The 20,409-nt window shown below is 55.6% G+C and overlaps 1 protein-coding gene across 1 annotated transcript in view; it reads right to left on the bottom strand.

Annotated features, from left to right (window-relative positions):
• Positions 1-380: 380 nt before the first annotated feature.
• CCDC40 (coiled-coil domain 40 molecular ruler complex subunit) overlaps positions 381-20,409 on the bottom strand; it is a 63,267-nt gene continuing 43,238 nt past the window's right edge. The window contains exons 13-20 of the mRNA XM_039476563.2: positions 16,308-16,553; positions 14,262-14,475; positions 12,567-12,736; positions 12,235-12,326; positions 10,812-10,932; positions 6,604-6,792; positions 3,452-3,610; positions 381-1,544 (exon numbers count right to left, since the gene is read on the bottom strand). Of these exons, the coding sequence (XP_039332497.1) occupies positions 1,296-1,544; positions 3,452-3,610; positions 6,604-6,792; positions 10,812-10,932; positions 12,235-12,326; positions 12,567-12,736; positions 14,262-14,475; positions 16,308-16,553 (1,440 nt within the window). The 3' untranslated portion in view covers positions 381-1,295. The remainder of the gene's footprint in view (positions 1,545-3,451; positions 3,611-6,603; positions 6,793-10,811; positions 10,933-12,234; positions 12,327-12,566; positions 12,737-14,261; positions 14,476-16,307; positions 16,554-20,409) is intronic.

The following is a 20,409-nucleotide window of genomic DNA, read 5'->3' as shown; positions in this document are numbered from 1 at the left end:
GTCAGAGGCCCGCGCGGGCGCAGTCCCGGCCGGGTCCCCGGTCCCCGTGGGGTCAGAGGTGGGCGTGGGCCGCGCCGCCCGGGCCGGGTCCCCGCAGCTCGTGGGGCCTTGTAAACGGTTTCGTCCCGTGCACGCGTCCCGGGGCGCCGTCGGCAAGGCTGCCCGAGGCGCGCAGCGCCGGGTGAGAAGCCGCCAGCGTTCGGAAACTCAGACGGGCTCCCGAACGCCCGCTTACTCCGGAGAGGAGCCATCCAAACGTGGTGATAATCCGTGAAACTGACCATGGAGGGAACATGAAACTGACAGGGGGGGACATTTTTCATAGAACAAGAAAAGGCTTTTACGTGAAGCGGAGCGCGCTTTTAGATGTGAGATGCAGAAACGCCCCGTGTGACCTTCACTTGCCTGATACGGTGTCTGTGCAGAAATGTGTTAGATGTTTTACAATGTTTTAGAATAAGCCTTACGCAGAAAGCTTATTAGATATTCCGAAGAAAGATTTTATTCCGCTGAGATGTTAGAAAGTGAAATTCTTTCGTAGAACATCTTGCCTTTAAACTGCCAAGAAGCCCCAGGGTAACGGGTACTTGGAAGTCCAGGGATGGGGACGCAGAGCGCCGGGTTAATGATGGAGAAGACACAGGCGGGGCGTGGTCTCTTGGTGTGGACGCCCCAGCCCGCTCAGTGGTTACCCTGTTATGTACGTCTGGGGCCACTGACTTTCTCCCGCATGCTGTGAATCTGAATTTAACTCAAATGGGGACGTCGGGGCAGGAAAAGGGACCTGAGCTTTCTAGAGGGTGGGGATGGGAAAAACTGGAAAAGAAGATGGTTGGTGGGTTTTCAGGTGCACCTAGTAGAGGGAGGTGCTGGGGGAAGCTGTCTCCCAGGCAAAGGCTGGCTGGAGCCGCTGTCACTTTCAGCCCACCGGCTTGCGGACAGATGCCAGCGCTGTGTTGTGAGAGGCGTGTGCATTTTGGGAGTGTGGCGAACCAAGGTGATACCTGGACGAGTCAGCCCAGCGTGCGAGGGTGGCTTTGCAGTCACAGGCTCTGTCTTTGCGATGGAAGGCTGACTGGAATGCCACGGGAAGTGCTAGGATTTTACTTGGTTCATTGAAACCGCTGAGCTGCTAAAAAGATTCCTACGGGTGGGGTTGGCCTATTTCTCTTAAATGATGCCCTTCTGAGGGTACATGTGGTTTTAAAGAACACGGAAGATTCCGAGTCCCTCATAATAAACACAATTCTGGATCTCTTCCTTGAGGCCTTGGAAGGCAGGGTCCAGGCCGCTCCCTAGGAGGGCCCTAGTGACTTGAGCTTGTTGGCGATCATCTGGCTGACTTTCTGCAGGGCCTCCTGGAACTGGGGATACTCTTTCAGCACGTGGTCCAGGATGGTGGCGATGAGAGCCAGTCGCTTGTCCAGGCGCTGCTGCTGCAGCATTATGGTCTGCTCAGAGCGGAACAGGAACACGTACCGCCCCTCCTTCACAGCCTGCAGGTGCTTAAGGCGCGTCTGCAGGGCCACGATCTCTGAAAAGTTCTGGGTGGGAAAAGAGATTCCATGTGGGGCTATGCAAACCCGAAGAAAGGAACCTGCCGGCCCCACACAAACTCCGACTCCAGGAAATGCCACAGAGGAGGAGAGACCTACACCCGAACAGGGACGGCCTGAAGGTGTCTCACCCCTGGATCGCCGGGAAAAGGCTGAGAGGCCCTGGGTCGGTGCCTTTTTGGGTTATTCATCATCACTGTCTAGGAGACATTATTATTTTATTGTGTGTGAGGCAGTCTCGCTCTGTCACCCAGGCTGGAGTGCAATGGCATAGTCTCACTGCAACCTCTGACTCCTGGCTTCAAGCAATTCTCCTGCCTCAGCCTCCCGAGTAGCTGGAATTACAGGCGCCCGCTGCCACACCTGGATAGCTGGGATTATAGGTGCCTGCCACCATGCTCAATGGATTTTTGTATTTTTAGTAGAGGTGGGGTTTCACCAAGCTGGCCAGGCTGGTCTCGAACTTCTGACCTCAAGTGATCCACCTTCTGCGGCCTCCCAGAGTGCTGGGATTACAGGTGTGAGCCACTGCACCTGGATTAGGCAACACTCTTGACACCTGCCACATCAGGCCCAGTGCCAGGCACCCTCCCCTCATCATCATCTGCGTCTCAGCTGGCCAGGCCAGAACCTTGGAGCCATGATCCACCCCCCTCTCTGCCCACACCACAGCCAACCCAGCAGGGATCCCACTGGGTAAGGTTGGCATCATGCATGTGCAGAACCTGATGGCTTCTCGCCAGCCCCACACGGGCCACCCTGAAGCGCTGCAATAGCCTCAGAGGGGTTCCTGCATCCATGCTTCATCTACATGCAGCATTAGAGCCAGGGGAGCCCCTAAAACCCAAATCACCTCTCAGCCCCAGCGCCCTCCTCTGTGTGTGTGCCCACCTCCCTGAGAGAAAAGTCCAAAGTCATGATCATGCTCTCCCCAAGGCCCCATGGTTTGGGCTGGTCCCCTCTGCCTGGGTCTCACACAACCTGACCTTCCCCAGCTGGGTCTCACGCACCCTCCCCTCCCCCCAGCCCGGGTCTCACGCACACTCCCCTCCCCCAACCTGAGTCTCACGCACCCTCCCCTCCCCCAGCCTGGGTCTCACGCGCACTCCCCTCCCCCCAGCCCGGGTCTCCCACATACTCCCCTCCCCCAACCTGCCCCACTGGCTTCTGGTCGCCCTTGCACAGTTTCAGGCTCCTGCCTTTGTGGAGCTGTCCGTCTGCCTGCAGTGGCTTTGCGGGTGTCCGCTCCTTCAGCCCTGGACTCCACAAGGCCTTCCTGGATCACCCTAACTCAAACTCCCAACCCCTCAGTTCACCGGATGTGCCTGACGCTTCTTTCTCTGGTTTATTTTCCTCCGAAACATTTACTACCACCTAACACATCATTTCCTTTTTTTTTTTTTTTTTTTTTTTTTTTTTTTTTTTGAGACAGGATCTCACTCTGTCGTCCAGGCTGGGGTGCAGTGGTGCAATCTCGGCTCACTGCAGCCTTGACCTCCTGGGCTCAAGGGCTCCTCCCACCTCAGACTCCTGAGTAGCTGGGACCACAGGTGCGTGCCACCATACCCAGCTAACACACGGTGTATCTTTTAAATTATTTTGCTGATCACCTGGCCTCGTGCCCCAGGACGGAGCCTCCAGCCGGGCAGGGATGTTTGTCTTTCGTGTTCTGTTTTGCAACCCTCACACCCTGAACCGGCGCCCAGCCCACAACAGATACTCTATCAATATCTGTTGATCGAACACATCACAAAGCCACAAACGTGAGCAGCTGGTGGTACTGTTACCGGCGTGGGATCGGGGGAGGCCTAGCCTAGGGCACGCAGGACCTCTGTAGGAGTGGCACGTTCACGCCCGGGGCCTTTACTCCCGGGGACCTCCCGGGACGAATTTACCTGTTCTTTGAGGTCCCTGAGCCGGGCGAGTTCGGCTTCGTGGGTGTCCAAGTCTGCCTGCAGCACTGACAGCTCTTCCTTCCTCTCTTGGAGGGAGCTGCGGAGATTTTTCTCAGTTTCTTCCAGTTCCAGGATGGTTTTGGTGGACTCCTCAGTGGCCTAGGAGAGAAACGGGACCACGCTGGGCCCCTGCGGCCTGGCTATTTGGCAGACAGGGAAGAATCAGGCTGGCAGCTCCATCCAGGGAGGCTCCTAAAGAGGAGTGGGGGCTGCTGCCCTTCAGGAACAGGTGGCCTGGAGAGGTGAGGCTGGGGAGAGGCGAGGCCGGGGAGATGCCAGGCCCGGGAGAGGCGAGGCTGGGGAGATGCCAGGCCTGGGAGAGGCGAGGCTGGGGAGATGCCAGGCCTGGGAGAGGCGAGGCTGGGGAGATGCCAGGCCTGGGAGAGGCGAGGCTGGGGAGATGCCAGGCCTGGGAGATGTCAGGCCTGGAAGACGCCAGGCCCAGGAGATGCCAAGCCTCGGAGAGGTGAGGTCTGGGAGAGGCCAGGCCCAGGAGATGCCAGGCCCGGGAGAGGCCAGGCCCAGGCGAGCCCACACTGAACACTGCTCCCTTAAGGCAGGTGTGGCCAAGAAACGGGGGCCTGAGCGGTTCTGGGGCTCCCCATGCAGCAGGTCTGTCCCCAGGCAGGGGATCGGCACAGCTCAGCAGCCATGTGCCAAAAGCAGGGCCAAGGCCATAAGGGCCGAGAGGCGGGCTGGGGAGCCTGGGAAAGAGGACGGCAGGGCCTCTGCCGAGCAAGGGGCGAGGCTGCTGCCATCTGTGTGATGTGTGGTCCCCCTGCAGGGAAGCAGCACAATTAAGAGGAAGAGAAACCCACAGGTAGCATTTGGCAGCTGGCATGGCCCAGGGGATGATGGAGGAGGCCAGAGTGACTCTCAGGGTTGGCTGGGGACATGGAAGGTCTTTGGGGTGGGACTGGCAGGGGTGGGGACAAGGACCTGTTTGTGTAGCAGTGACGGTGTTGGAGCAGACAGGGATGTGGGGTGGGCATAGGGGTCCTGGCAGGGGACTGAGGTGGTGCCCAGGGTGGCAAGGAGTGGTCAGGGGCTGGGATAGGAAGCTAAGGAAGGAATGGCATCAGGAGTGGCCAGTGTGGTGGGCAAGGACTGAGAAGAGACCGCTCTGCCGCCTCTCTCCAGAAACTTCCGAATGAGCAGCCCAGGCCTGCCTGTCGTTTTCGGCTAATCTTTCCCCACAAGGGTGACTTCAGCACTCTCCAGGGAACCTTCTGGGTGACTCTGAGAGCTGGGCACCCATTTCACAGGTTGGTAAACCAAGGCTCTGGGAGATCAGACGGTATGGCCCAGTCAGGAGTAGCCTGGTGTGGCTCTGAGACAGGCCGTCAGCTGTCTCCAAGGCCACCTCCCCACCCATCGCTGTGGTTGCTGTTACATTGAACTCTGCCCGCCCCCCTGCCCCTGGCACAGGAGGTCCTGCAGGTCTGGAAAGGCCCACATGCTCCGAGGTCACACAGCGGGTCACCAGGGCCGTGGGGCCAACCTGGGAGGTGTGAGCACAGGGCCCCTGGCTGGTGACAGCACCGGCCAGGCCCTCCCAGTGTGGGCCACGCACTGCACGCCCAGTGGACGTGGCCAGGTGTACAGGGATGCAGGCTCTGGGGGAGCCCGCCACACTCCCATCAACCGGTCCCCAGCACCCACCTGCGCTCCCCAGCATGGGCCGGCCTCTTCCCCAGAACTCTGTGCCTCCCCGATGCTTCCCCAATGCCACTTCTGATATGCAGGGAGGGGCTGAAACAGGGTCATCTCTGGCCGTCAGCGGCTCTATCGGGCACAGGCATTCTGGAAACTCCCAGAGACAGGCCCCGTGGCAGCAGCAGGTCAGCAGTGCTAAAGCACGGCCCCTCTAACAGCCTCTGCCTCCTCACCCCCAACCCAGCACCCAGCAGAGGTTAGCAATGCTGAGCACAGTCTCTCTGCATCCTTGCCCCTGACCCAGCACCCAGCAGAGGTTAGCAATGCTGAGCACAGTCTCTCTGCATCCTTGCCCCTGACCCAGCACCCAGCCGCAGGTTAGCAGTGCTGAGCACAGTCTCTCTGCATCCTTGCCCCTGACCCAGCACCCAGCAGAGGTTAGCAATGCTGAGCACAGTCTCTCTGCATCCTTGCCCCTGACCCAGCACCCAGCAGAGGTTAGCAATGCTGAGCACAGTCTCTCTGCATCCTTGCCCCTGACCCAGCACCCAGCCGCAGGTTAGCAGTGCTGAGCACAGTCTCTCTGCATCCTTGCCCCTGACCTGGCACCCAGCAGAGGTTAGCAGTGCTGAGCACAGTCTCTCTGCATCCTTGCCCCTGACCCAGCACCCAGCCGCAGGTTAGCAGTGCTGAGCACAGTCTCTCTGCATCCTTGCCCCTGACCCGGCACCCAGCAGAGGTTAGCAGTGCTGAGCACAGTCTCTCTGCATCCTTGCCCCTGACCCGGCACCCAGCAGAGGTTAGCAGTGCTGAGCACAGTCTCTCTGCATCCTTGCCCCTGACCCGGCACCCAGCAGAGGTTAGCAGTGCTGAGCACAGTCTCTCTGCATCCTTGCCCCTGACCCGGCACCCAGCAGCAGGTTAGCAGTGCTGAGCACGGCCCCTCTAACAGCCTCTGCCTCCTCACCCCCAACCCAGCACCCAGTAGAGGTTAGCAGTGCTGAGCACAGTCTCTCTGCTTCCTCACCCCCAACCCAGCACCCAGCAGAGGTTAGCAGTGCTGAGCACAGTCTCTCTGCATCCTTGCCCCTGACCCAGCACCCAGCAGAGGTTAGCAGTGCTGAGCACAGTCTCTCTGCATCCTCGTCCCTGACCCAGCACCCAGCAGCAGGTTAGCAGTGCTGAGCATGGTCCCTCTAACAGCCTCTGCATCCTCGCCCCCAACCCAGCACCCAGCCGCAGGTTAGCAGTGCTGAGCACAGTCTCTGCATCCTCACCCCCGACCCGGCACCCAGCCGCAGGTTAGCAGAAGTGAGCACGGCCCCTCTAACAGCCTCTGCATCCTCACCCGGGACCCGGCAAGACACTTTCCTGGAATGTTCCTTGGGCCCCAGAGAGAGAAGCCGGTGCCCTGCCTCCTTTCCGCTGCTCCCTACCTTCCGGATGTCTTTGATTTTCCGGCGCAGCTCGAGCTGCTTGCGTTGGAATTTGGTGTGGGTGAGCGCCTTCCTGTCCGTCTTGAGCTGCCCCTCAGCCTGGGTGGTAACGGTCTCTCTACGGGCGACAGCCATCTCCATGGCACAGATCATCTTCTCCTGTTGCTTCAGCAGCTGCCCGAGCTTAACCTGGGAGACAGGACAGAGGGGCTGGGGTGGGCCCAAGCTGCAGCTGCAGAGAGCGGTCCGGGGTGCCAGCCTGACTCATCCTCCAGCCACATGCAAGGGGATCGGGGGTGGCGGGAAACAGTGAGGCCGGTGCCGCCAGGAGGATCGAGGGACCCGGAATCGGCAGGCAGACAGTGCAAGGTGGAGAAATGGCGGAGACCCAAGAACACCACGGAGGCGTGAGAACGAACAGCAACCAGCCCAGGGTCAGATCCGGCAGCAGAAAAAACGTCATCGAGAAAACTGGTGAAATCTGATGAGAGTTTGTAGTTTGGTTAGCCGTATTGCACGAAAGTTAATTTCTTAGTTGTGACAAGGCACCTTGGCTCGGGTGGAGGACTTGGGGCTGAGGACTGGGTCGTGTCTTGAGAATTGGCTGTCGGTGTGCACAGGAACTTTCTGGAGTCATCGAAAGATCCTATGTCTTGATGGTGTGGGTGGCTATGTAGATGTGTGCACCTGTTAGCACCCACCAAACCGTGCATTTTATTTATTTAGTGTTAGTCTGAGACGGAGTCTTGCTTTGTCGCCCAGGCTGGGGTGCAGATCTCAGCTCACTGCAACTTCTGCCTCCCGGGTTCAAGCGATTCTCCTGCCTCAGCCTCCCAAGTAGCTGGGATCACAGGCACCTGCCACCACACCTGGCTAATTTTTTTTGTATTTTTAGTAGAGACAGGGTTTCACCATGTTGGCTAGGCTGGCTTTGAACTCCTGACCTCTAGTGATCCTCCCGCTTTGGCCTCCCAAAGTGCCAGGATCACAGGCATGAGCCACCATGCTCAGCCCAAACTGTGTTTAAAATAAGCCCAATTTATCGTATGAAAGTCACACCTAAAGTTGATTTAAAACAAAAAAACAGGCAAGAATCCTGAAGTTAAGAGGGTGAAGGGAGACCAGGCTTACTCAGGTTTAAAATGTTTCATAAAGTGCTGGGTGCAGTGGCTCACACGTGTAATCCCAGCACTTTGGGAGGCCAAGGGGGGCCGAGGTGGGCGAATCACGAGGTCAGGAGATCAAGACCATCCTGGTCATGGTAAAACCCCATCTCTACTAAAATACAAAAAAATTAGCCAGCCTTTGTGGCACATGCCTGTAGTCCCAGCTATTCAGGAGGCTGAGGCAGGGGAATCGCTTGAACACGGGAGACAGAGGTTGCAGTGAGCTGATATCGTGCCACTGCACTCCAGCCTGGGCAACAGAGCAAAGCTCCATCTCAAAAAGAAAAAAAAAAGGGGGCCATAGGCCAGGCGCGGTGGCTCAAGCCTGTAATCCCAGCACTTTGGGAGGCTGAGGCGGGTGGATCACGAGGTCAAGAGATCGAGACCATCCTGGTCAACATGGTGAAACCCCATCTCTACAAAAAATTAGCTGGGCATGGTGGCGCGTGCCTGTAATCCCAGCTACTCAGGAGGCTGAGGCAGGAGAATTGCCTGAACCCAGGAGGTGGAGGTTGTGGTGAGCCAAGATCGCGCCATTGCACTCCAGCCTGGGTAACAAGAGTGAAACTCCGTCTCAAAAAAAAAAAAAAAAAAAAAAAACCCACAAAAGTGCCATAAAGTGACTTGGAATGCAGCTCCAGGCTGGGGTGCCCTTCTGATGCAATACAGGAAACCCAGAAGCCGTGAAGAAAAAGACTGACACATCACATAGCAGAAACACTAAAAAGTCCGTGTGGCAAAAGACACCCTAAGCAGAGGGCAAAGGCAAATGATAGGCCAGAGACACTATTTTAAAAGGTATTAGGCCGGGCGTGGTGGCTCACGCCTGTAATCCAAGCACTTCGGAGGCCAAGGCGTGAGGATCACCTGAGGTTGGGAGTTCAAGACCAGCCTGGCCAACATGATGAAACCCCATCTCTACTAAAAATACAAAAATTAGCTGGGCATGGTGGCGCACGCCTGTAGTCCCAGCTGCACAGGAGGCTGAGGCAGGTGAATTGCTTGAGCCTGGGAGGTGGAAGTTGCAGTGAGCTGAGAACGTGCCAGCTCGCTCCAGCCTCGGCAACAAGAGAGAAACTCTGTCCCAAAAATAAAAAGAAAAAAGAAAACCAGCCAGCCAAAGATATGAACAGGCGATCCCCAAACGAGGAAATGCAAACTCCAGCACATGCTTCACACACGACACACACACACACACACGATCCCCTGCCCCCACCGCTGGTAAAGCAGCAACACAAACCCACATAAGAGAGCAACCTCTTTGCACACAGAGGACTGTCAGACGTTAAAGGCTGATAACAGATGAGTGCCGCAAAGCCACAGAAACCGTCAGTTTACAAAAATCAATTGCCCTTCTGTATACTAACAACAAACACTTGGAGAGTGAACTTTTTTTTTTTTTTTTTTGAGACGGAGTCTTGCTCTGTCACCAGGCTGGAGTGCAATGGCACAATCTTGGCTCACTGCAATCTTCGCCTCCTGGGTTCAAGCGATTCTTCCGCCTCAGCCTCCCAAGCAGCTGGGACCACAGGCATGCCACCATGCCTGGCTAATTTTTTTGTATTTTTAGTGGAGACGTGGTTTCACCGTATTGACCAGGATGGTCTCGATCTTTTGACTTCGTGATCCGCCTGCCTCGGCCTCCCAAAGTGCTGGGATTACAGGCGTGTAATTGTTTTGTACAGAGTTACAAAAATCGAGACAGTGGGGTGTTGGTGAAAGGACAGATGCATAAATCAGAACAAAACAGAGTCCAGAAATGAACCTACACAAACATGTCAGCTGACTCCACAAGGACTGGAAGCTCACTCCGTGGAGAAAGGGCAGTCTTTTCAATAAGCAGGGCAGACTCAAGTGGACATCCAAATGCAAAAAAAATTAACCCCAACCCACAACTTGCACCATACGCAAACTTTAACTCAAAATACCTCGTGGACCCAAATGTAAAACCTAAAAGCAGGAAGCTTCTGGAAGAAAACGGAAGAGAAACTCTTCGTGATCTTCAGCTAGGCAAAGGCTCCCTAGAGAAGCTACCAAAACAATCCATGAAAGCAGAGACTGAGGGGTGGGTACCGTGGTGCGTGCCTGTAATCCCAGCGCTTTGGGAGGCCCAGGCAGGAGGATCCCTTGAGCACACGAGATCAAGGCTGCAGTGAGCAATGATTGCGCCACTGCACTCCAGCCTGTGTGACAGCTTGTGATTTAATGACTCCCCTTTTAAAGGCAATGAAATCTAACTGTGACCATGGAGAAAAAGCACGGCTGTGAGGGGGAGTTGGGGTGCTCTCCAAGCCCTCTGTGGTGTGAGACTCTGTTTCACAGTGGGATGCATTAGTCATGAAGTTTGAAGGTCATAACCAGCATTTAAAAGTACCAGAGTGCGGGCCAGGCACGGCAGCTCACGCCAGTAATCCCAGCACTTTAGGAGGCAGAGGCGGGTGGATCACCAGGTCAGAAAATCGAGACCATCCTGACCAACACGGTGAAACCCTGTCTTTACTAAAAATACAAAAAAAAAAAAAAAAAAAAAAAAAATAGCTGGGTGTGGTGGCGCATGCCTGTAATCACAGCTACTTGGGAGGAATTGCTGGAACCCGGGAGGCAGAAGTTGCAGTGAGCCGAGATCGCGCCATTGCACTCCAGCCTGGGTGACAGAGGGAGACTCTGTCTCAAAATAATAATAATAATAATAATAATTCCAAACCAACAAACAAAAAGCCGAGTTCTGTGATTCATAGAGTCAGAATAAAACCGTGTATTGTGAAATGACACGAACGTGCTCGTGTGTGCCCTGCGTTGTTCCGTAAGATTTCTGCCCAGTAAGAACAGGAGCACCGTGAAAGGAGGGTCAAGGGGGACGTGCGCTTTGCCAGTGCTCGGCTGGAGTGCAGGTCACCGTGCTGGAGCGGGTCGCTCCCCGGGAATCTCACCCCTTGCCACCGGCCAATGTGGCCAGTGTGGTTCCCACGGGAGCCCCGGGGAGTCTCCGGAGCCCAGGGAGGGGCACCCACCAGGCCTTGCCTCGAGTGCTCCTCCCCTCACCTTCATCCTGTGGATCTCGCCCTTCATGGCCTGGATCTCCGGCTGTCCGATCTCAGAATCCACGGAGGAGCGCATCTCTTTTGCCAGCTGGATTTTTTTCTCCCAGAGCATAATCTGGTGTCTTTAGAGGTAGGAGGGGCAGGGTAAGAAATCAGGAGTTTTCTTCTGATGCTTCGGTGAGCTCACACTCTAAGCCTTCGCAAGGCTCTCGAGCTGCAGTGGCAGAGCCGAGCAGCGGCCACAGAGCGTGAGGCAGACGGCCACGAACACGCTCCACCACTTCAACGGGGACCTTCTGAAACAACCCACGGGCATAAAAGGCAGAGCAGAACAAGATAGGAATACATCTACACCCTGGTTTTCTGGGAAGTGAAGAGCGCTGGAATTATATGCAATTTTCTCTGCCTACCTTGCATGCAATGTAGCTTAATGGTTTAAATGCTTAGAGCGGGGTGTGTATTACTTCAATAATCAGACCCCATAAAAAGAATGGATGTTTAAAAACATCATCGCAAAGAAAGCCATTCAATTTCCAGCGGTAACTCATCTGGCTCAAGAGCGGCTGCCTAGGATGGTAGACAGAGCTCTGCGGGGAATCTGGGATCCCCTGGGGTGGGTTCTAGACCCATGCCCAGGTGGTCTTCTTCTTTAGAGACAGGGTCTTGCTCTGTCACCCAGGCTGGAGTGCAGGGTGTAGTCATAGCTCACTGCAGCCTTGACCTCCTGGGCTCAAGTGATCCTCCCACCTCAGCCTCCCTAGTAGCTGGGACTACAGGCGTGCGCCACCAAGCCCGGCCAATTTAAAACATTTTTTGTAGATATGGTGTCTCACTGTGTTGCCCAGTCTTGTCTTGAACTCCTGGCCTCAAAGAATTCTCCTGCCTTGGCATCCCAAGGCACTGGGATTGCTGGCTGTGGTGGCTCCTGCCTGTAATCTCAGCACTTTGGGAGGCCGAGGTGGGCGGATCACCTGAGGTCAGGAGTTTGAGACCAGCTTGGCCAATATGGTGAAACCCTGTCTCTATTAAAAATACAAAAATTAGCCCGGCATGGTGGCGGGTGCCTGTAATCCCAGCTACTCAACTTTAGCTGTAATCCTTTAGACCCCTGCCCCCACCCTGTCAAGCTACTTGAGAGGTTGAGGCATAAGAATCACTTGAACCTGGGAGGCAGAGGTTGCAGTAAGCTGAGATGGCGCCACTGCACTCCAGCCTGGGCAACAGAGCAAGACTGTCTTAAAAAAAGAAAAAAGAAAAAGAAAAAAAAAAAGGAAAAAAGATTAAAAAACTAAAGCACCACAGCACTGGGATATGGGTGTGAGGGTGTGAGCCACCACACCCGGCCTCCCACGAGGTCTGAATGGACAGAGCTCTGCAGGCGCAATGACCTTCATGACCACATGTGGCCGGAGCCTGGGACTCACTCTGCTTCCACCAGTTGATTCAGGAGGGTCGCCTTCTCCTCGCTGAGCTGGTTCAGCTTGTCCTGCATCTCAAGGGTCTCCCTCTCAGAGGCCTGCATGGGAAGGGGGACAGCTGTGGGGAGGGCCATGGGGTTGTGGGCGCCGGGGCTGGTGCCCTCCAAGTCCCGGCACCGAGGGCAGGGCTGCGGGCTGGATTTCTAATGCCCCCACAAGCATCTCCGACGGGTGTGGAAGTTACGTCCTGGTGCAAAACACCCACCGCAAGGACGTGCCCACGAGTGCACCTGCCCGCCACTGCCCCGCGCCCCGGGGCCGCCTGGACTCTGCCTGACCTTCAGCGAGCGCACGAACTCGTTCTCCGTCACTCGGTTGTTCTGCTGCAGCTCCTCTGAGTTGCACCGGCTTTTACTCATCAGCACGTTGAGCTTCCTCAGGTCGTTGTCCAGGTCCTTCCTGTGGCGCTCGATCTCCTTCTGCTCCTTCTTCTCCTGCTCGATCCTGCCTACGGCAGAGAACAGAGACTCGGGGAGAGACCGCGGCGAGGGTCCGGGTCCTCACCTGCAGGCAGCAGCGTCCGAGAGCCAGGGCTTGTCTCTCCCTTCATCCCCTCCCCTTTGTCCTTCCTGGTGCTCCTGCCTGAAGCTCATCCCTGCAGGCCAGAGGAGAGGAGGAAAGGGGGTCTCTTCTCGGCTGCTAAGCTCCCCAAACCTGGTCCTTCGAGGAAACTGAGGGGACCCACATGTCGGAGGGTCAGCAGGCACGGGCGGGACGGACCTGCGGGCCATGGGGACCTGGCTGGCGCTCAGACACCGCGAGTCTGTGGGGGCGGGGGGGCCCTTAGACCCCTGCCCCGCCCCAGCCAGGCTCAGGGGTAGGGGCAGAAACCAACAGCTATTCTTTTTTTTTCTTTTTTCCATTAACCACTAGACCATCAGGGATTTTTTTTTTTTTTTTTTAAAGAGACAGGGTTTCACCATGTTGGCCAGAATGGTCTCGATCTCCTGACTTCTTGATCTGCCCACCTCGGCCTCCCAAAGTGCTCGATTACAGGCGTGAGCCACCGAGGCAGCTATTCTTGATGTCAAGGTGGGCGAAGGACAGGAGAGGCCACAGCTGGTTCACCCACTGGCCACTCCCCCAGGACGTCTCCAGCTCCTCCTGCTCTCCCCACAGTTCGCGCTGACTGCCCCAGGGTGTGGGCATGTGGGGCCCCCCATCTGCCCTCTCCGTGGATGATCTCCTCCATCTCACAGCCTGGTATTTCGGCAGCTCTCGCCTTGGGATGCTGTTATTCAGCCAACAGCTCCACTGGGTCTTTCGGGATCTGCTACTCGCCAACAGACGGGTGTGGGCAGCCCACGGGCAGGGCAAGAGGCAGCAGGACCTCCGAGAAGGGCACACACATGTTGGGCAGCATTTCCCATGGGGGCCTAGCTGCAGGCCTGACCAGCATGAATCCCCGACCCAAGACCAAGAGGGACCCGCCCGGATGTCTCGGCATGTGGCCATGTGTGTGGAGAGCGGTCCAGGCTGGATGCCCGCCTCCCTTATTCCAGGCACCTTGGCACTTAGGCAGCCTTTGGGCCTCAGAAGGGACAAGGAGCCCTGTGGGATGGTTTTCTAAGCCCAGCTGGAGGTGACTTGGGGACAGCACCTCGATAGAGCACGAGGAGCCCGCCCAGCAGTTGCCCTGGCTCTTCCCGAGCCCGTGCTTCCACCTGGGCACCCTGGCTTAGCAGAGATGATAACCTTCCATGCTCCTCTCTTGAGGAGAGCTCTGGTGTCTGTGGGCTTGGAGACATTTCGTGAAATTTCTCAACCCTCCCGCCGTGACTGAGAACTGGGCAGCTGGACAGGTAGTGGTTCACATTGACAAAATACAAGGAGCATGCCCGTTGGTTATTTGCTTTTCCGGCTGTGTGTAAATCCCGCGATGCCCGCACTGAGTGCCCTGCCCCTGGGAGCTGTCCCCGCCCCGAGCTTGTCTGAGCATCCCAGCAGGGCCCGGCGGGCGCGGCGGCTCTTACTTTCGACTCGTAGTTTCTTCTGCTCCATGATGTGGAGCTCCTTCCTGGACGTGTCCAAGGAGGCCAGCTGCTCCTCGTGCTCCTGCGTCACCTTGACCATCTCCTGCTGCAGGCGCAGCCAGGTCACCTGGGCCTGGACCGCCTCGGCATTGTGTTCCTCGATCAGCTTGCTCAGCCTTTTGATTTCCAGCTCCAGGGGTCCTACTTCTTCCCCCTAGGCAGGATAGTCATCAAAAAGCAAAATTAGGCCGGGCGCGGTGGCTCACGCCTGTAATCCCAGCACTATGGGAGGCTGAGGCGGGCGGATCACGAGGTCAAGAGATCGAGACCATCCTGGCCAACACGGTGAAACCCCGTCTCTACTAAAATACAAAAATTAGCTGGGCATGGTGACACACGACTGTAGTCCCAGCTACTCGGGAGGCTGAGGCAGGAGAATTGCTTGAAGCTGGGAGGTGGAGGTGGCGGTGAGCCAGTGAGCTGAGATTGCGCCATTGCACTCCAGCCTGGTGCCTGGCAAAAGAGCGAGACTCTGTCTCAAAAAAAAAAAAAAAAACACACACACACAAAAAACAGCAAATTTAGCCTTCTTAGGCTCAGAGGTCTTCTTTGTGCCTGGGTCCCTGAGGTCATGAAGCTCTATGACAGCTGAGGGGCATTTACTCTGAGGGGCGCACGTTAGCTCTCAGCAGGGCCTCATGCCACAGACCCCGCTGTAGAAACATGGCCAAGGGGCCCTGCAACCCCCTCCAGCTTCTCCACAGTTGGTGCATGCGCAGGGTCCATGGGGCCTCAGGAACCCAAAGGGGCTTTGAGAATCGCCTTTTTTTTGAGCCAGAGTCTCACTCTGTCACCCCAGCTGGAGTACAGTGGCACAATCTTGGCTCACTGCAACCTTCACCTCCTGGGTTCAAGTGATCCCTCTGCCTCAGCCTCCCAAGTAGCTGGGACTATAGGTGCACACTACCATGTCCAACGAATTTTTGTATTTTTAGTACAGACAGAGTTTCACCATATTGGCCAGGCTGGTCTCAAACTCCTGACCTGATGATCCGCTCGCCTAGGCCTTCCAAAGTGCTGGGATTACAGGCGTGAGCCACTGCCACCATGCCTGGCCACAAGCTGCCTCTTAATAGCAGAGGCGGCATGGCCTGGGACTTCACTCCCTGAGCATCCATTCCATTTTGCGGCTTTCAGAGCAAAAGCAGGGACTCTCCAGTGTTTGGAGCCCAGCTAAGAGCTCACGCCCAGATGCTCATCCTACTCCGGATGGGATTTTTAAAATTTCTCTGGAGACAGAGTCTCACTGCTGTTCATCCTGGAGCGCAGCAGGGTGATCACAACTCACTGTAGCCTTGACCTTCGGGGCTCAAGTGATCCTCCCACCTCAGTCTCCTGAGTAGCTGGGACTTTAGGTGGGTATCACCACATCCGGCTAATTTTAACATCTCTTTTGTAGCAATGAGGGGCTCTCTATGTTGCCCAGGCTGGTCTCGAACTCCTGGGCTCAAGTGATCTTCCCACCTCAGCCTCCCAAAGTGCTGGGATTACAGGAGTGAGCCACTGAGCCTGGCCCTACTCTGTGTCTAGGTCCTGAGGTTACAGGCACCCCGTGACATATGTATATGGCATCAGACCTCAAATGCATTCGGCCACTTCTCTGAGAGCAGCAGAATATTTTGTGCTGGGTGAAAATGACTTGGAATTCAGACTTCGGTGGCCTTGAATAACATCTGATTGGACACGGCCACGCCCGTTCCTTTACGTTTTGCCCACAGTCCTTCTCGCTCTGGACGCAGAGCCGTGTCACTGCCAGAGTGGCCAACTGGCCGCCACGCCTGAAATCTTTACTCTCTGGCCCTGTACAGAAAAATGTGACTTAGAGCGCTTGGCACGCGTGCCGTTTTGTCTGTCAAGCGGGTAGGGAAAGAGGCTGCTCTGCACCTCCTGTGAGTTCACGTCTGACCGTGGGCAGCCCTGAGGGGTTTCTGCCTCGCCGGGCACGACAGTCAGCCGGGGACCGCGTCTCCCTGCCTGGGACCTCACCCCCAGCTCGGAGAGCATCCGCTCCAGCTGCTTGTTGAGGAAGTTGATGAGCCCTTGCTTCCTCTCGATCAGGATCGTGCGCCGGGAGATCTCGCTCTGGCTGTTGGTGATGAGCTCGTTGACCTTCTTCACCTCCTGCTCCAGCTCCAGCAGCGTCTTCTGGTGCGCCTCCAGCCTGCTGCTGCTGCGGGTGATGTCCAGCGTGGTCTGGGCAATGTCGCCGTCGATTTTGGAAAGATGTGTCATCTGAATTGGTGAAAGGAAACACCTGTGAATATCGGTCCCCTACCTCAAGAGGCCCGGGACGAGTTTGCTGGTCCACCGTTCCCTGACGGTCGGGTCAGTCCTCTGGAGAAATTCCAAACGCACAGTCACGAGAGCAGCAGGTTGGGTTTCCCGCCGTCTCGAGGACCCAGAGAGGGACCTATCTGTTGGAACCCAGATGTTGGCTTTTTACGGAAAAGAGAGATCATGGTACTAGCTTTTCTTATTGATATGGTTTAGCTGCGTCCCCACCCACCTCTCATCTTGAATTGTAGCCCCTCAATACCACGTGTCAAGGGAGGGCCCCTGTGGGAGGCGACTGGATCATGGGGGCTGTTACCTCCGTGCTGTTCTCGCGATAGTGAGTTCTTACGTGATTGTGAGTTAGTGGTTTTGTGTGTCTGACAGTTCCTCCTTCACACACGCTCCCCTGCCTGCTTCCCCTCCTGCCATGATGGTAATTTCCTGAGGCCTCCCCAGCCACGCAGAACTGTGAGTCAATTACACCTCTTCCCTTTATCAATGACCCAGTCTCAGGTATTTCCTTACAGCAGTGTGAGAACAGACTAATACACTTATTAGACAAATAGTAGCATACATTGTGAGGAAATGTGAAAATGCAGGCCAGGACAGAGGAGAACACAGTCAATCACCTGCCATGCTGACATGAGATAGCTACCACTGCCATCTGGAAGCCATCTTTCCTTCCAGTCCTTCCTATGTTACTCTCCAAACCAAAAATAGGATCACACCCTACACCCTAGCACTGGGTGCTAGCCTACTTTTTAATCTGATGACTTGTGTCTTATGCTCCTGCGTCCTGTAAGTTTTCATGGCTGTGCTACACTGCTATCTTTGGAGCACAGTTTATGCAGCAAGAAGCAATCGTTAGACACTGGTTCCTCCATGAGCTCCAACCCCTCCTGCTGTCCTGCGGGTCGAGCAGCCTGTGCCGGCCTCCTCTGTGGGCTCTTCGGAGGCATTAGAAAGATTCCTTCAGATCCCGTCTAGCAACCGGGGGTTTATCGAGAGGCCGTTTATGAGAATCAGGAGTGAGGCAGAGGCACTCACAGCTGCAGTGATGCGGCCGGAGCCTTTCTGGGACCAGGGAGATGCTGTCCCCACTGGGACAAGGTCCTCTCCCGCAGGGTGTGGCTCCGACAGGTGGTCTCAGGCCGTGTGTCTGCCCTGACCACCCCTGCCCGTCAGCTCCTGCCACGCAAGGCCTCGGCTCTCTTAGACCGTGGCTCCTGCCTATCCCTGCCTCCTCAGGGCCATCTAAGCCTCTCCTCCTGCCCCTGCTGAGGGCTCCATGTCGCTCACCAGCCACCACGGGCGACTTCCCAGGAGACCTAACGTCCCCAGGTTGTGGAACCCAGACCCTGCCCCCCTGGAGCGGAAGCTCCCAGCATCTGGAGTTGCATGGCAATGTCAGCCTGCAGCCTCCTCCTTTGCCAAGGTCACCCTGAGATCAGAGCCCCACAAGGGCTCCCTGCCTCCCCCTCCCCAACTGCCCTGCAGGGGCTCCCAAGTCCCCTTCAGCCCCTCCCCGTCACAGCCAGGCCTGCCTCCCCTGCTCCACTCCTGGCTGTTTGTGGTCCCTCTGGAGCCCACCCTGGGCTCCCCACAGGCATCTGCACCAGCCCTGGATGAACTGCTTGAACCCCATGGTGACCCCAGCTCCATAAGCGTGATCCCGTCCAACCATACTTTGCTCCTCCTCCCAGATATGCCCTCTGATCCCACCTTCTATCAGCCCATGGGGTTCTGAGCACTTAAAACAATGGAGGGGGGTACCCTTTTCAAGAGCTGGACTGGCATCTGTTGGAAAATTGTCGTAATGGGTCCAAGACTCTTTGCTGCCTTCTTCTGGACACTGGCAGCAGTACAAGTATGACCTATTTGGCTGCCCAGAAGGGGCTTGGCTGGGGCCCTGGGGGTCTGGGGGTCTGGGGCCCAGGGGGGTCTGGGGGCCTGGGGATCTGGGGGCTGGGCACCTGGGAATTGGACTTGGCTGTGTAGCAGCAGGCTGGACGGGCTACTTCACACCCACCACGGCCTTCAGCTCTGCCTGGCCCGCTCCTCTGCCATCCCTCAGGAGGGCAAAACCAGCATTGCAAAAAAGCTTGGATCCTGGAATCTGTCACCCTCCCCTGCGACTCAAATGGGGACCCGTGGGCAGGCCCCGCTGCTGGGATTGCCCTGGAAATGCCGCAGCCTGTGGCAGCCTCTGGGGGTCCTCCAAAGGGGCCTGCCCGAGGCAAGGAAAAAACAATCAAGTAAGGAGTTGTTTTTCTAAGGACACAAGTCCCCTCCACCCCCCTACCACAGTGATAAAGGATAAAGCAAGATTCCAGGGTAAGCCAGAGTGAGCTCACAATTGGGGGTCCCCTGCCGTAGACATCGAAGTCACACTCCACGGCCCCCCAGGGAACTCAGCCTTCAGGGATGGCTGGCCAGTCGGTGGCTCACGCCTATAATCCCAGCACTTTGGGAGGCTCAGGCAGGTGGATCACTTGAGGTCAGGAGTTTGAGACCTGCCTGGCCAACATGGTGAAACCCCATCTTTACTAAAAATACGAAAAATTAGCTGGTGTGGTATTGGGTGCTTGTAATCCCAGCTATTGCGGATGCTGAGGCAGGAGAATTGCTCGAACCTGGGAGGCGGAGGTTGCTGTGAGCCAAGGTCACGCCACTGCACTCCAGTCTGGGTGACAAGAGTGAAACTCTGTCTCAAAAATAAACAAATTTAAAAAACAATAAAAAGATGAAACAAAAACTAGAAACAGCCTGAAGTGCTTAACAAGAGATTTAGTAAACAAAATAAGTACCTTTGTAGGATAAGATGTCATGCAGAATGAAAATTTAGGTTTTTGAAGAGTATTTGTTGGCATGAGGAAATATTATGCTGAATACGGTCAAGACAGCAAAATGCAAAACTGTACAAGTAGCAAAGATTCACTGACTCCCATTCTCTCTGTGTCATAGTTCAGTTAAATTAATGACAAATGGATGCAGGCAGGCCTGGGGGCTGGGCACAGTGGCTCAGGCCCAGAATCCCAGGGCTTCTGGAGGCCAAGGTGGCAGGGCCACTTGAACTCAGGAGCTTTGAGACTGCAGTGAGCTGTGACCGAGCCGTAGCACTCCAGCCTGGGCAACAGAGTGAGACCCTATCACAAAAAAATAAAATAACTAAATAATAGAAAGAAAATGGGCCTGAGAACTGACTTGTCATGAGTCCAGCATTGCCTAAGGTATGTGCCTGCGTGTGTGTCTGTAGGAGTTTGAGTGTACGTTCATGTGTTTGCATGTTGGAGTTTGTGTTTGCGCGTGTGTGCGTGGTGGATGTGTAATTGCAAGCATGTTCGTGTGCGCGAATGCGTTTGCCCGTGTGAGAATGACTATACGTGTGTTTGTGGTTGGGTGCAAATGTGTTTCTGTATTAAAAATTTCCAGAAAGAAATTTACCAAATTAAAAAAATAAAGTTATCTCTGGATGGTGGACCTAGAGCTGTCTCACTAGAACTCTCTCATTTTCTTCTTATGCCTTTCTAGATTTCTAGGGTATTTCTTTTCTTTTCTTTTCTTTTCTTTTTTTTTTGAGACAGAGCCTCGCTCTGTCACCCAGGCTGAAGTGCAATGGTCTCAGCTCACTGCAACCTCCACCTCCTAGGTTCAAGTGATTTTCCTGCCTCAGCCTCCCGAGTAGCTGGGATTACAAGCATGTGCCACCACATCCGGCTAATTTTTTGTATTTTTAGTAGAGAATACAAAATACATGTTGGCCAGGATGGTCTCGAACTCCTGAGCTCAGGTAATCCACCTGCTTTCCTCCCAA

Source organism: Saimiri boliviensis, chromosome 17 (assembly GCF_048565385.1).
Source record: "Saimiri boliviensis isolate mSaiBol1 chromosome 17, mSaiBol1.pri, whole genome shotgun sequence".
NCBI classification, from domain to species: domain Eukaryota; kingdom Metazoa; phylum Chordata; class Mammalia; order Primates; family Cebidae; genus Saimiri; species Saimiri boliviensis.
The sequence above is the reverse complement of the archived record's forward strand: the minus strand, read 5'-3'. Positions and strand labels throughout refer to the sequence as shown.